This window comes from Acanthopagrus latus, chromosome 18 (genome assembly GCF_904848185.1).
Source record: "Acanthopagrus latus isolate v.2019 chromosome 18, fAcaLat1.1, whole genome shotgun sequence".
Classification (NCBI taxonomy): Eukaryota; Metazoa; Chordata; class Actinopteri; order Spariformes; family Sparidae; genus Acanthopagrus; species Acanthopagrus latus.
The window spans coordinates 17089522-17105314 of NC_051056.1; the positions used below are offsets into that span (position 1 = coordinate 17089522).

The 15793-nt window shown below is 43.8% G+C and overlaps 1 protein-coding gene across 3 annotated transcripts in view; it reads right to left on the reverse strand.

Annotated features, from left to right (window-relative positions):
• Window positions 1-15793, reverse strand: part of LOC119007729 (glutamate receptor 3) — an 88627-nt gene that overhangs the window by 5901 nt on the left and 66933 nt on the right. For 2 of the 3 annotated variants that reach the window (XM_037077583.1, XM_037077585.1), the window contains exons 11-14: window positions 15398-15771; window positions 13515-13713; window positions 5433-5680; window positions 4523-4637 (exon numbers count right to left, since the gene is read on the reverse strand). In XM_037077583.1, coding sequence (XP_036933478.1) covers window positions 4523-4637; window positions 5433-5680; window positions 13515-13713; window positions 15398-15771 — 936 coding nt within the window. The remainder of the gene's footprint in view (window positions 1-4522; window positions 4638-5432; window positions 5681-13514; window positions 13714-15397; window positions 15772-15793) is intronic. The other variant, XM_037077584.1, reaches the window with a different exon arrangement.

The window sequence follows — 15793 nt, forward strand, 5'->3', positions numbered from 1 at the left end:
AACTACTACATACTTTACAAAGCGATAAAGCAGGGCTCCTGGCCATGTCAACATCACAGAGAGCAGGCATTCTACCTATTACCTTTATAACCCCTAGTCTAAAGCCAGGACCTACCCATATCGCTTTGAGTAATCGGCAGACGCTGTTACCACGGGCGACGAGCAGGTACTCGAAAGTACGATCTGCAAGTCTGTGAGTATTTAAAAAGCATCGGGGGCGCATCAGTTTTTTTTTTGTTTTTTTTTAGGGGGTCAAGTGACGGATCACAGGAGCTTTCTGACCAGCGTTTCACAAGTTCAGTCCAACAGGAGCTCTGTTCTTGACAAACAGAAAACTGTAAGTGACAGACTCTAACCTCTGCCTAATCCTCTGAAAGGCTAATACTGCTAATGCTACTGTCAGCGGCATGACAACAATCAATTCTGGAGGTATTACAACAAATTTCATATCCAAGCAACCGTGCCCAAAAGTGAAAGCATTAATTAATTCTTGCGTGTTCTGTCCCGGCATGTCGCTAAGGAAAAAAATCTTATCTCCCAATTATGCCAGATTACTGTCAGATGAAGTGTGTCCCAACCGAACTGCAAAGAGGCTGCCTGACTAGGCTCAGCAGTATCAGTGGAATAATTCCTCTCATTTTTGCCTGTAGCTGCTTAATCTAATGTGCGACACAGCTGTTTCCTGCCGTCGGCGGTGATGTGAAGGACTACACAAATTCAAGATACTTCCTCTTACATTTGATGCATCTACTCTACTGCAAAGGCAAATATTGTACTTTTTACTCCACTTGTCCAACAGCTTTAGTTACTTGTTACTTTAACAGATTACTATTGTTTGTACCTGTCCTGTCCAGTGAAAAGCATGTATCTCAAATTTAGATTTTTCTCCTGTTTAACTGAAGTATTTCTTTTGGAATTGAAAAAAGCTCCTTCTTCTTATGCTAAATACAGTATTTAAAGGAGACATATTCTGCACATTTTCAGGTTCATAATTTTATTTTGGGTTACTAATAGAATAGGTTTACATGCATTAATGCTCAGAAAACACATTGGTTTTCTCATCCTGTCCAGTGCTGCAGCTCTGTATTCCCCCTCTGTGTGAAACGCTCTGTTTTAGCTCCTGTCTCTTTAAGGGCCCCCCTCCTGAGTACCCAGTCTGCTCTGATTGGTCTGCTCACACATGACCCAGCTACACAAACAACAGGGCAGCTGTGCTAAATCACTTCCTACATGTCAAACTAGCCGCTAGGGGCAAATTATGCACATGTTTGATATGGTAACGTAGTGTGATGTCACAAAGTCACAGAATTAAAGGCGAGACTACTGACGAGGTGTTTCAGGAGTTCTGTTTTCTGTGGGAGTGAGGAGCTTTCATTGGTGCAGACTTTGACCTATTTGAACTTTCAAAACTGTCAACATACACAAGAAAATACTGTATATAAAATACTAAAGAGAAGGCAAAAACAAACAAAAAGGACACAATAGATCTCCTTTAAAACACCTCTTTGATTACCTGGAAAATTGTCATAAATCTGGAAATATTGTTGAAAAGTGGACTTTATAGAGATGTGTGGTTCTCACAGGACAGCAAAGCATTAAACTGTGGATTAAATGAGCCAAGAGTGTGTAAAGTAGTAAAAAAACAGTTCAACTGTAACGATCTACAGCAGTAAAATTGCGCCATTCATGTTAATGCTGTAGCAACATTAAACATCATATTTTACTGCACTGCACTGCGAGTACTTTTACTTTTGATGAGTAAATGTTGATATTAATCCTCCATTTATATGAGGATTTAAATGCTGGACTTGCAGTGGAGTGTTTTCTGTGTGACACTGATGCTCTGCCTTAAAACTGCTACAAGGAACATTCCTTTTTTGTTGATTCTGGCAGCCCCAGTAGACGACAGTGACAGGAGCACCACTGCCTCCTGATGAAAAGTTCTTGACCTGCATTTGTTTTGCAAGCAATGTATTTCTAACACTCCTCTTCTTTGTCAACACAGTGATTAACAGGATGCATAGTGATGAGGAAGTGTATCCATTTGTGGCTGTGTAGGTTCAATATGATGATGGCGAAACATAGTGAACTTTGTTTTACCATCAGACTACAGAGCAGCTTCTTTCTTCTGTGAGACCCCTCAATGTATCCCGGATATGTCAGAATCCGTCCCGGTGTCAGGCACAGAGAAGAACTATAATAACTGCGCAGAAATAGCAAATCTTCTGGCTGGTGGTCTTGTGTGCTTATGTAGGTCATATAGAAGCATCAGCGTTAAACTGATTCTGTTTCACAACCACTTAAATGTTCCTTGTAGCACATTAAAGCCAACGATCTGAATACCAAATTGCTTTTTAATTGCCATGTACAAATATATCTACAGACTAACAGATATATTTTGACATGAACATACTGTGTATAAATATGAACGATCATAATCTCCTATTGCACTACAGTTCTTAAGGGAACTGGATATTGGATCACATTGGGTAGTCATACTATAACATTTGTGGTTCAGGTCAATGTCTTTGTGTACAAGAGAGAAATAGCACATCGATAAATGACTGACCTGACTACTCCCTAGGAACAATGTCCCCAGAGGGGTTCCACATAATGCGTAATGCACTGAGAGAAGATTACACCACTGTATATCCCTCATAGCCAATCTGGAGAAACGGACTGTGAAGACCAGACCATTGTCTTGGCTCGGAGAGACATTGATTAACAATGCAATTACCCTGCAACATGCTCTGTGTCTGAAACTCAATCAAGGCTTCACTGTGTTATGCCTGAGGGCAGGAAAGAGCTGTGTTAACTGTGGGTGCATGCAGCTGTGTGCAGGACTATGTGCATCTCCTGATGTCTGTTGGAACATGGAGTGGGGAGCTGGGCAGGGCCAAGCGATGCGCTGTTTGGAGCGCAGCGCTCCGGGCAGCTTTATTCCAGCTAATCGGACCTGGCCGCTGAGTCCTGGGCAGCCGCAACGAGCCAGGAAATAGATGTAGAGTACATACCTGTGCATGATAAAAGATCGATGACGGCACGAGAAACAAGATGCTTTGAAATGTCTCCTTGGCATGAGCTCTTTGTAGCACAGCCAGGCCTCCTGAGCTCAGTGACTACAGAACACAGCGATGTTAGCAAAGCAAACACTGAAAGAAAGGTGACTTTTGAACATAAAATCCTTTTTTAGGAATGAACCACAGGCATTTAGTCAGACATTATTTGATCTCGGCCTCACAAAGCCTCTTGTGTTGATGCTATTTTAAAAATGGCAGCAATTTAACTGCTCATTGTGGTCTTGGCCAATCTACGACAAATGGCATTAGGAGTGTAATAACACAATCTGCAGTCCTTGGGAGCTTGCAGCTTGTCTGTTATCTAGCCAATCGCCTGGCCCACGTCATCACATGTGAGCTGACAGCATCATTTGTCAGTAAATTGACTTGCATTGTGAAGAATATAACGCTACTGCCTTATAGGTAATCTAGTGAGAGTAGCACAATGCTTCATGACACATAATCTGCGTAACATTAAGCTAAGATGTCATGGCTGAGTGGGGTTTCACACTTTGCACCATTAGCTCCCATAATGGATCATTCATCATTTAACCACAGAAGAAGAGGGAGAGATCTGATGGTCAAAAGGGTCACAGCTGGGTTATTAATGAGCTGGGGTGTAGGAGCTGCATGTAGTGGGATCAGACCACAGGTAGTTTATCAGATGACTCATTAAAAACTCTTTTGTTTAATTAGAATTCTCACGTTTGCCTGAAATGCTTAGTCCCCTCAAGACGCCGCTGTTCCCCTTGCTTCCCTGTCGGCCTCAGATGGGCAGCCATTTTGAAGTTTTTTTTAGGTAGAATTTATCCGTCGGCTTTAGCGCTCATGGGTTCTGGGCCAGTGTCACGGATGTGAAGCAGCTGTGCGGCGAAGTACTGCTAAGCCATGTACTTTACAGGATTAGCAAACTTCACCTTCAGGAGGGAAGGCTGGAGGTTTTATGGCCTTGTCAATCGGAAATATTCTATCACTTGCAAACTTAAAGGCTTCCTCTCGAATCACATGTGTGTGACTTCATCGACTGCTTTTACTCAGCCTGTCAGAGCTCCCTAGACAAAGTCCTAATATAACCCTAAGTGATCTGCCCTACACATGTGTAAGGCTGAAATAAAAAAAAGGCTCAACCTTTCACAAGTGCAGGGCAGCCACATTCACCTCATAGATATCCCTTTTGCAGAGCTTGTCATACAGAGAGAAAACTCTCTGTCTATCCTCACTCTTATCTATCAGCCTCGCTAATCACAAATATCATTTTTTCTGTTGGCTTAACAAAGGCTCCTTAGTTTGATCTGAGCTGTTAAAGCGTCTGGTCAGAACTAGCAGTTAATTTGGTAATCTGCCGTGGGGCAGCAGCAGGTTGGTCGTGGCGGACAGTTGGTTTGGTTGCGGTTGGGTAGTTGCAACAGCCTTGCCGATTACTCTGCACTATGGTACCCGATTGTGGTGACATCGAGGCTGACCTTGGAGTCACCTCCCCCGCTGCCGCACTCTCCCTTGTCGTACCACCATTTGTTTTTCAATTTGTCCAAGAGGCCTTGCTCATTCAGTTTTAAAACTGCCAGGTTAACAGCATTTCTTGAAACGATAAAACATAACTTGTAAGAAAATGCACAGGTCCGTGAGAAATCTAATGCAAAGTAATAATTGTACTAAGCATCATAATGATAGGTGATGGTAGAGAGGCTACCACTGTCAAAAGCAGGGGCTTATGCACATCTGTTAATCAGAATGGTCTAGGAGAGGACAAATTGTTTAAGAATTTAAGGAGAAATAAGAAAGGCTCATATAAGGTAAAGACAGTGTTAAATCTTGGAAAAGGTGGCATGAAGGGTTACGTAGTTTAGAAAACTGAAGTGTGCGGGATGGGGACACTTGTCATTGAGAAGAAAAAAGTAACAACAACAAACATCATGCAATTAACATTCGTCACAAGTGACAGCGCAGCTTTTAAAGGCTAAATTGAAAAACCATTGAACTGTTAAATTAAAAGTGACAACACAACAGTCAGGTAGGACAGCACATACGGGACAGGAGGAGAGATCGAAGGAGAGAGAAAGGCAACAGTAAGAGAGACATAAATATGAAATGATTGTTAGCTTTAGCCTTATCAACTGGATTGGAGTCTTCTAACAGAAATTAGCAACTCTTATCACACATATATATATATATATATGAATATTTATACTGTACAAATAGAAAAACAGTGACTATCATTCTTTAACCGTTGTATCATTGAAAGGCATACCACCGTTACCTCTGTGTCCATAAACAAAAACAAGAAGAGGAAGAGAAGACAATGACAACAGGGGACATCAGGGTAGGTGGAATACTATAACAACATGGAGAATATTGTTATATTATTCCACCCACCTTAATGCTGAGCCTTTGGGCGTCGCCACGCCGTAGCCTTTCGAGTCGAGGTTCCCGCCCACTTTCATGGTGTCGCAGGGCTTCCGCTGCTCGATGTACTCGTTCATGGTGGACTCGAGGAGAAAGGCGAACTTGCCCTTTGACTTTCGTACCCGGGCTACGCCATCGGGCGTGGTCTTAACAAACACTGAGGGCTCAGCGGATTTCATGTATGACCACATCTTCTCATACACTGCTATTTTGGACCTCTGTGCAGGGAAGAAAAGGGAGAGAAAAAAGTCGTTCAGGGATACGGAAAGATCGCCTGCATTCAATGGGTTTTGTGGGATTCTTGTGCTTAACGATCGCTTCGTTAACACTGGCATCGTGAAGTATTTATAGACATCTTGGAAAGTGGCAGTGTGATATCTTTAAATACTCCCAGAAAATAAAGCTGGCGGACTTCTTTTGCACGATCGTGAAGTACAAGAATTTACAAAACCCATTTCTCTTCATGGGACTCTTTAAACATTATGTTGCAGCTCGAGGCTCAGATCCACTGAGCGTAAGCGAGGATCACACATCACCTGTACAGTATATAAGTGTCGCGCAAATTGGGTTTTCTGCAGAAAAACTGGCATTTGCAGACTTTATTATGAAAAAATATCTTCCGTAATTAAACTTTTGCAGCGGTGAACTGTGGGTGATCACCATTTATATGGGAATTCGCGAAAGTTTTTGACAGATCTCTGTTAGTGAATCTTAACCTTGGTTTACGGTCTTAATTTCAACCTGTAGAACTTATTACAGTCATTCGTTTCAACAACATAGTCCTGAATGTAACGTCTCCGCTGCGACTCCGAGGTAATGCGCATGTGAAGCAGGAGAAAGCGGGGTTGTGCAGACACAAGGCAACCCATCACAAAGTGACACAGATGAGCATTTTCCCAGCGCCTGGGGTCAGGCTTAGCGAGCCTGTAAAAATCTGTGGGAGTTGAGCGCTATCTATAATAAGCATCAATTAAATTATTCAATACCGCTGGATTTATTTTGGCATAGGCGTTTCGCACTTTGAACAGATCCCGGTCCAAGCAGTGATGAGCCAGTTCCCGAGTGGCTCTGTGTGCACTGCGCACTGGATCCCACATAAAAAAAAGACTTTCTTTTTAGTAAAGGCCAGAGAGAGACGAGAGGGTTGGATGGATTTCAAGAACTGGCTCAATCCAAAGATCGACTGTCAACCAGACGGCTGGTGAATGGAATATGGACAAGCTGTTGGTGTACCAACATCTGCCGGAGACACTTCCCCTGCAGCGTTTTTCACCTCACAAAGCCACAGTGTTGTAACAGCGAAATCTGAAATGACCGGCCAATTCATTCATTAGCTGACTGACAGAAAAATAATTTCATAGCTAGATAGTTGTTACAAGTAATTTATCAAGAGTCTGCAGCTGCATTAGAAGCTCTGTGAGGAACAGTGGGATGTGGAGCTAAATGTTATTATCAGCATGCCAACATGCATGCTAAGACAATGCTAACATGCTGATGTTTAACAGATATAATGTACCACTGTCTTAATCCTGGAGCCCAACAGACTGAAAAGTGTCCCACTGGACGGGAGCGCCCACTTATCCCACAGCCCATTATTCTATTATCATAACTACTACTTCAAGGTCCATCGTTCCAGTATGGCCGACCATTCTCAAGTCTATACTGGCTGAAAAATTGGGAGTTTAAAAGTTTTCCACTTCTGCCTTCTTTTCCTAAACCTAGCCAAGTAGCTCTGATGCACAAACTTTACCAAACTGCAACTGTTTCACGTGTTCACATTCGTCACCATTATAGCAAAGGCAACCTGACTTTGTCCTTTCCTGCATATTTGAATGCGGAAAGATATTTAGGGTGACAAACATCGTGAACAGACTTTTGGTCCAATGGGACATTTTACGAACACGTTTATTGCACAAAATACCAATTTCTACATATTGTCGCTTTAATTGAAGAATAATGCACAACTTAATCAATATTGTAAAGAACCCCGAGTCCCGTGGCTCGTTAAGAGGTCACAGAGTCAACTAAGGATACAAGTTAAATAGTCAAGACCCTTTAAGAAAAAGTACACTTAGATAACCACTTATGGATGCCGAGCTCTGCAGCTTTGCATGTCAAAACATACTGATGGGTATAGTGACTCATCTCAGGAACACATCCATCTGTAATGCACTTCTATTAATAAACAAAAGCATTAACCTTGACCTAAGCAAAGTACTTTACGTAATCATATACAATTTGTTTGTAGGCATCTGTCACAGAGCATCAGGCCAAGCGTGAGGATGGGATGAGACAGTAACATAACACAGATTAAAGAGTCTGCATGATGAATGTCCTCCGCTTGGATGTACAAGCTTTGAAGTTTGGGTAATGGCCATTATTTTTTAATGCAAAACACAATGAGGGCAGTCCGAGTCGTATGTGATGTTTTTGTTGACAATCTTGTTAAATGTGCTCAATTCGCATGTGTCAGACATCAGGGAAAAAAGGACACTAGTTTGGAGGACAATTTCCCCGAAGACCCGGGGCTCATCTGCTCTGCAGTGGGGAAAGCTCCAGACGCCTCCTCAAATGAAGAGAAAAGAATGGATCTGGGCATTGATTACTGACGACAGAGTGCGCTGCCTCGGTGCTTTATGAAGTCAATTCATCAATATCAGAGCGGAGACGGAGTGCGACCGAAACCTAAATAGGCCGATTCCGCCGCAACTAAAGTCGGCAGTGAGATGCTAGAGGCAGATTCTGATGGAGGGAGAGAAGAAAAACACAAGATACAGTGAGAAAGCCCAGCAAAGGAAAGAGAGACATTAGATTATCGATCGCTGGCACACGAATATGCACACTCAAGGAAACACAGAGACACCTGAACAAGGCATTCAAAGTCTATTCCAGTGTCCTTTAAAACACTGTCGTTCACATTCCGATCTGTGGTAGTCATTTCAAATTCAATGAGGCAATAATGACTGAAAAGTCCATCATCAGCAAATAGACAATTTGTTGAGCAGTTACATACGGCCGTAACTACAGCTTTGCACATGTGACTCTCCTCCTCACCGTATAATGGCCTGATAGGACATATCACTGTTTTCTAAATGAGCTTCCGGACAATTAACAAGGAGTGTCTACAATTCATAGCCATTGTATAAAGTGGAAAGAAAGACGAGTTGATGTTGGGCAACTTGCAAAACGGCATAATCCACCTCCTCAGTGTACTCAAATTATACTAAAACAATCATACTGCTGCTGCATTCATAATGAAGTACCTAAATAGTCGATCTCAGCCAGCCCTCCTACCTAAGCGACACAGTTACATCATCTGCGTAGGTGTTCCTCCCGCAAATCTGTCTGAAAGCAGTGAGTTCCCTGCTGTCTTTTAAGAGTCATAAAGACAAACCGAGGCCTGTTATTCCAGCCCGGTGACCTGACATGAGGAAGAAAAGAGAACAGGACATGCCTTCAGCAAGACAAGGTCAGAGGCATCCCAGAGGGGAAACTGGTGGGTGCTTATTATTCTTCTTCTGGGGAGAAGCCTTGGAATCACCAAATCACATGCACATTTGAACGCACAAGCCACTCAGGCACAGTTATGCATGCACATACAAATGAAGGTTTCCTCGGAGCGGAGGTCGGCAGTTTGGTGCAAGCTTCAGCCAATTATATCAAGTTTTTGTTTTTTGTTTTTTTTTCCATTTGGGGCCAACAGAGTTTTAAAGGTGGGGTTGGGGATGCAGGGAGGTTATATTTTTCTTATATACAGTAACTGTTTTCACATACTGGCATTAACTGATTTTTGACCATTTGGGAAACTCTGTCTATCCTTGATCGAGATACTGAACCCCAAATTGCTCCTGATGAGTAGCTGGCACCTTGCTCGGCAGCCTCTCTGCAATCAGTGCGCTTTGAGTGGTTTGTAGACCTCAGACACACTATAGAAATGCAAGTCCATTTACCATCCATTTACCATCTCCTTAGTGGATACAAGTGTTGCTATCTCACATTAAGACACCTACAAGCTACCTTGCAGGGATCTGTTAGCGGTCTAGTTAAACTGCTTATTGGCCAGCATAATTAAAACCCCTTAAAGTCTTTAGCGATGCACTGAAACAGACGAAACGGAAAGCCGACAGGAAGAAAGACAGGAGGGATTTGCTTTTGTGTACTTAAGTAAAATCATTAGTAAATCTAGAAATAGGAGATTGCGCAGTCCTAGAAGTCTCCAGCAATGTCATTAAAGCGTCTGGGATGGGACAAGTGATTAAAGTCCAAAGTCAAAGAAATTGCCCTCTCCATTCTAAACCACCGCTTAATCTGTATTGATTCTGAGTTATGCAGCATTTCCAGACCTCTGTCCACTGCCCTCCGAACTGCAGCCTGATTTTTTTTATTCCTCCTTTGGCGTCGCAGGCTGCATTCATTACGGCCTCTCCCGCATACACTCCACTGCTTGTGTATCTAAATGCCATCTCCGAACACCCACCACTACATTTTCCCTTCTACTTTACTTCCCCTCTATTTTGTCCGTGGTCATCACCACTTTCCCCCAACATCCTGTGTGCCAGGACTACCTGCATCTCAAGTATGCAGAAATGAAAGTTGAGGCTCTGGGGGTGCACTTTGTCATTGAAGTGTCGCACGCAACGTCCTGAATACCAATCGCTCGTCTTTGATGCTTGTTTGCCGGACTCCTCTCGCAGCCTGCTGCTGCTGCCGCCTGAAGTTCGACAGAGCCCTCTGAGGACAGCTCTTTTCCCTCAGAGGTTACGCTTATCTCGCGCTAGTCCATCATCACTTTTGTCAGCATTCTCTTTTATGCAAACAGGCTCTAATCTTTACGGGAGCCACCCCTTCACTCAGCGCTGTACTTAACCACATATTGACAAGAGCTCTGGGAGTTGTGTCACAATGCGCTGCATATGATTGCGGGGCAACCTCAGAATTTCTTCCACCGATGCTCCTCTTCGCGCAGCCCCGGCCCTAACGCAGGTCTGCTCTGCATAAAAAAAAAAAAAAAAGCCGCTTATTAAACACTGTGCTGGACCATGAAGAAGCTACAGTGTCTCTGCCACAATAGCTGAGACGTGAAATTGATTTTCATGCTCAGTAAAATGCATTGCCGACTGCACTCAAGCTGTTGTAGCCATCTCCACACACCTGCAGATCAGTAAGATGCATGATGTTTGCTGCCGGGGCTTTGGGCGATGCGTAATCTTTTGAGGGGAACAGAAGACAATGCCGTGGTCTCATTTCTCTACACAATTATCATTCTTTCATTGTTCCGCTGTTAAATGAGGTGCATGATGGGACAGCAGTGTGGTTGTCTTTGATGGTCTCAACCCGGTCTTTACACGTAATTAAACAGCCACATCAGCCTGTTTCATCATCTCAGCCGTTATTACCATCCGGCTTCTCCTTCAATGTACAGCTTGGAATGTGACTGAGCCAAGCCTTTAGATGGAATAAAACCTCATCAAGAGGATAAACATGGCCTCTGCCGGTACAACTCATCATTTTCTAATCATCCAAAACACAAATATTCAACTGACTGCATGAAAAGATCCGTGACAGGAATTAAAATGATGAAACAAATCGCGGCGGTTCGGCGGCACACGACAGCTGCAGCGTTGAGGACGAGGCAGCACAAAGCTCGGCGCTATCCCGCATTGTCTCAAGGTAAAGCGACAGACAGGCTGGAGACGGAGGAGGAGAGGGTGCCCAAACAAGCGGGGTTGTCTGGGGAAGAGGAGCTGCGATGCCAAGCGCCTGAAGCCATTCAGGCTTCCACTGGGCACGTCAACGGGCTCCCAGGCCAGCTGTCCTAGTTGGTTGTCAGCAGCAGAATCGAGGCTTTCTCTCTTTGAAAAAAATGCCTCTACAGCCTCTCCACATTCCCACCAGAAAATAAAGACACACACGGTGATGTGAATACTGTCACTGTCAGGTAATGAGCCGTATTTTCCAAATAGGAGTGGAGATGCACCAGTACCATTTTATTCCTCCCTGATGCTGATTCCAGGACCTGAACTTTTTAAGCTTTATACTTCACAAGTTGCTTAACGTCTATTGGCTTCTTGTGCGGTGAAAAAAATCTATTCTTTCAGGTCTACAGGACGCTGCTGGGGTCCCGTGACTAATAAATAACTAACGTGGTATTGGATTGGTGCACAGACTAGTGTTCTCTCCAACCACAACTCCAGCATTCAAAGCAGAATCCGAGGAATATCCTAAAGGATCCTTTAACCGATGAAATGCAGGATGGTTTTGTGCTGAATCAGACTTGTGCGACTGTTTCTTGTTTTCTGCTTATCCTGGAAGGATTTTACACATTTTACAACAGTCCTGAGTTTGCTCTACTTGTCAGGCAGCCTTGTAACGTTCCAGGTGAAGTCATCAAAAATTGAAGTCGGGGGGTGGGGGGGTGGGGGGGGGGGGAGGGAGGTGGCAGCGATGATGACATATGTCTTGTGTGAAACATTGGACTTGATTTGAAATTTCCAGCTGGCTGATGCCGTATGGGTCTAATTAAACCTGAATGTATTTCCTGAAAAACAGATCTGAAAGAGAACTTTAACTCTTATTAATCAGCGTGGTTTTTTTTTCCTTGTAAGCCTTCTGCAGCTTTAATTAAAAGTCCCTCGGAATGGCGGTTCACACATGTCACTTCCTATTTGAAGACTCAGGGATGTAACTAGGACACTCATTATACAGAATAGGGTAAAAAGAAAAAAAAAAAAAGTAACTTCACGAGCACCTCTCGGATTGTTCCGCTAGCAAAGGAGTCCTGTGAGCGGCTCCTAATCTGTAATTGGCGTTCGTCATGCTTGTGATACAGAGACATAAACTGTATATACACCTGAGGAGCATCTTTGATGAGAGCAAAAGTGAAGGCAGGCTTTGTGCTGAGAATAAAGCGCTTCGGAAGTGAATGTCATTTTCCATGTTTCCCAGGATATATTATCTTCCGCAGCCTCTTGCAACCAGCTGTACCACAGTGTTCGCAGCCTTAAAACCCTTTAAAATATCAAACCCAACTATCTTGTCTCTCTTTGTTTGAAAAAAACAAAAAACAAAACATGGATTCGATTTTGCATTCTGTCGTTCTGAGCAATCCCAACCCAGGGGTAACGCAAATGAATTGCTCTTTTCTGCCAACGGGCTGCAGCTGTGAAACATATGAATTGTTTCTCTCCTGCTGATGAGTAATGAGGAGCGTAAGATAAAAGACTGTCAGATTGCCTTTTCGTCATCGCAGGCAGAGTGCTGTTTCATTAATTCTTTTTTCGACTTATTGCTCTGCGAATGCGAGGGATCGGACTGGAGACGCGGCCTCGCCCACAAGCTAGGACGCCTATGAATTTCACAGCAAAAGGGTGGAAACGATATGAATGGAAAGATATGCGCCGCTGTTTAACTCCTGCACGGTGAGCATGTGGCTGCTTTTCGGAGACTAATATACTTTCGCCTCAGATTTTTAGTTAATTTATGACTTAATTGCCTGGCTACTCCCTCGCGCCGACGGACATATTGCTTATTCCATCTGAGCCGTTTCTCAGGCTGCTCTGTTTGACCTACAGGGCTCTTCTTCATCAGGTCCAATTTGCCAGCCATGGCCAGCTAGCTAATTATATTTCATGAGCTGACCCTTCTGAGTTTGAGCCTGATGCGGGTGCTTTGATTAGCCTCCTGTTTTTATCACCTCTGAGGCTTCCACGTTGTTATCACACTTTCTGCTGACAGCCCCTGTGCCTCAAGGTTGCACACTGCAGTACAGCCGCATAAATTTCCACGTTCGTGTCATAAGAGTTCAAGAACTGCTTCTCTGTCAACATGCCTCATTTGGAGCAATCTAGTGAGGGTCAGTAGTGCCGCGCTATAGGTACAAAATGGAAAAGGCTGCGAGGAGGAGTTTATCAAGGACAGTACACAAAGTATTATTATTATTTTTTTATGATGCAACAAGCCAAGAGTGCAAAATGTTCAAGCGAGCCATTGGCAGTTTTGTCTGAAAGCAAAGTGATTAGTCAGGTGCTGAAATGGTTCCTTGATGCTACTCACCCTAAAAAACTCCTTTGTGGAGCCTGAGTCCAGAGTGCCGTATGCTATCTCTGTCTGCTTGGCCAGATCTTCGGCACTTTCTATAGGAGAGACCATCCTCTCCACTGTCAAGAAGGCAGCCAGGTTGGCTGTGTAGGAGGAGATGATGATGAGCGTGAAGAACCACCACACGCCACCAACGATGCGGCCCGACAGAGACCTGCGAGAGGGGAGGTTGGTGACAGGGAAACAAAATGTAATTACACAGCGACATGTGGCGCCGATCAGCCTGCGTGGATCAGCCAGTCGTGTTTGTGCCTAACTGCGTCGTCATCAGTATTTTCGTGTACATCAAACGCTACCGTGTCAGCACTCTAAGACGGCACGCTTCCAGGGAAGCTAGCGCAGGTTGTTTAAAATGTACTCTAATCCCAGTCTTTAACTGGCTGTGAAAACAAATCGGGGTCAGAGTTCACATCATAGCCTGAAGAAAGTATTGATGTAACCATTCCGGCGATGGTAATTTCAGCATACAAACTGACAGACTCAATTACACATATAATAGCAGCAATAAAAGTGAAATGAGTAAAATAATGAACACCTAAAGGAAGACGACAAGGAATGAGGATGCTCGAGTGAATCTGTGTACTTATCAAGAACACATCTCATCACTTGCACTTTATTTTTCTCTCTATTGTCTCTGCTGTCCACTCCTGCGGCTGGATGTATAAAACTACGCATTGTTTTCAGATTTATAAAAGATGCTGACACACCCGCTTCTTTTTTATAGATCTATGAGATGCATGCTGCTCATTTTCAGGTTCAATATTTTATTTTGGTTTGCTACTAGAATATTTTTTATATGCTTTAACGCCCAAAACACATCAGTTTTCTCAGACTGTCCAGCGCTCCAGCTCTGTATGAAACAGTCTGTTTTCAAGCCCCCACCCTCCAAAATATCCAGCCTGCTCTGATTGGTCAGCTCACACACGTCTGAACCAGCATTGCTCACCGCGTCTCCGGTCAGCTCTGTTGTGTTTCCACCTTCCAGTTAACCTCACTTCTTTCTCTAAATATAGGTATAAACTATGCATATGTGTGACATGGTGACGTGGTCTGATGAAAAAACTGAATTAAAGGCAGGACTACTGGCGAGGCGTTTCAGGAGCAGTGTTTTCCATGGGAAAGAGGAGATCCTGTTGGCGCGGACTTTGGGTTTTGTAACTTTCAAGACCTTTCCTGTACAGAAGAATCCTATATAACACACTGAAAGAAAGAAAGGAAAAAAACGCGTGCAAGTGCACATGTTTAAGATCCACTCCGACAGCTAAGCCTAAACGGATGTAAAAAACACCCTTAAGCATCCATTTACACACCAATACTTGTGCCTGCTCCCCTATTCATGACTGAGGAGAACAGAGACTAAGAAGCCTGAAGCAATTTAACCAGCTATCTTCCCACTGTTCTCCAACAGCATCAGAACAGCTGCAATTACACTACTGAAACAACTGTGGCTACTTATAGCGCCTGTCCATGTACCTGTGAGCCATCATCGTGGTTACATCTCAATCACTGATACTAAATGTCAGAAGGATGATCGATGGTTAATCCATACAGTTCGTATTAAATATATGGACTTCACAAAGTGCTTTGCAATTCAAGATCAATGAAAAGATCATTAACAAGGAAGGAAGTAATACATATAATACAAATAAATTACTCACTCATTAATAATTAAAATCAAGTCTACAAATGTGGCTCTGATTGGCTTTTAACTGAACGCTGTGTAAACCGCAAAACGACAGCACAATCAGTGGAAAGGTGAAACACCAGTTTGTGTGTAGGAAAAGGTGAACGCATGTTTTGCTGTGCACAGAGATCGCTGTCTGCTGGATCTGACCCACCTGGGTGAGATGTCACAGCCCTGCTGCATGAAGGCGCCCAGTGAGAACCAGAGAGAATTGAAGATGCCAAAGTCATTGGGGGGATCGGGTGGTGTCTGGGGGTCTTTGGTCTCGTCCTGTTCCTCGAGGTTCCACTCGTAGGGACTGAACCGACTGACCAGGAACAGGACCACGCTCACCCCAATATAGGCAAACACAATACACATCCAGATCTCATAGGCCAGCGGGTCCAGGAAGGAGAAAACGCCGGGCTTGGACTTTTGTGGCTTCTTTATCATAATGGAGATGCCCAAGCTCATAAAGGGCTTGGAAAAGTCTATCACCTCCTCTCGAACCAGAGTAATGGTGAGAGGTGCAACAGCTATATCTGCTCTCTGGAAACAGGGACATGCACAG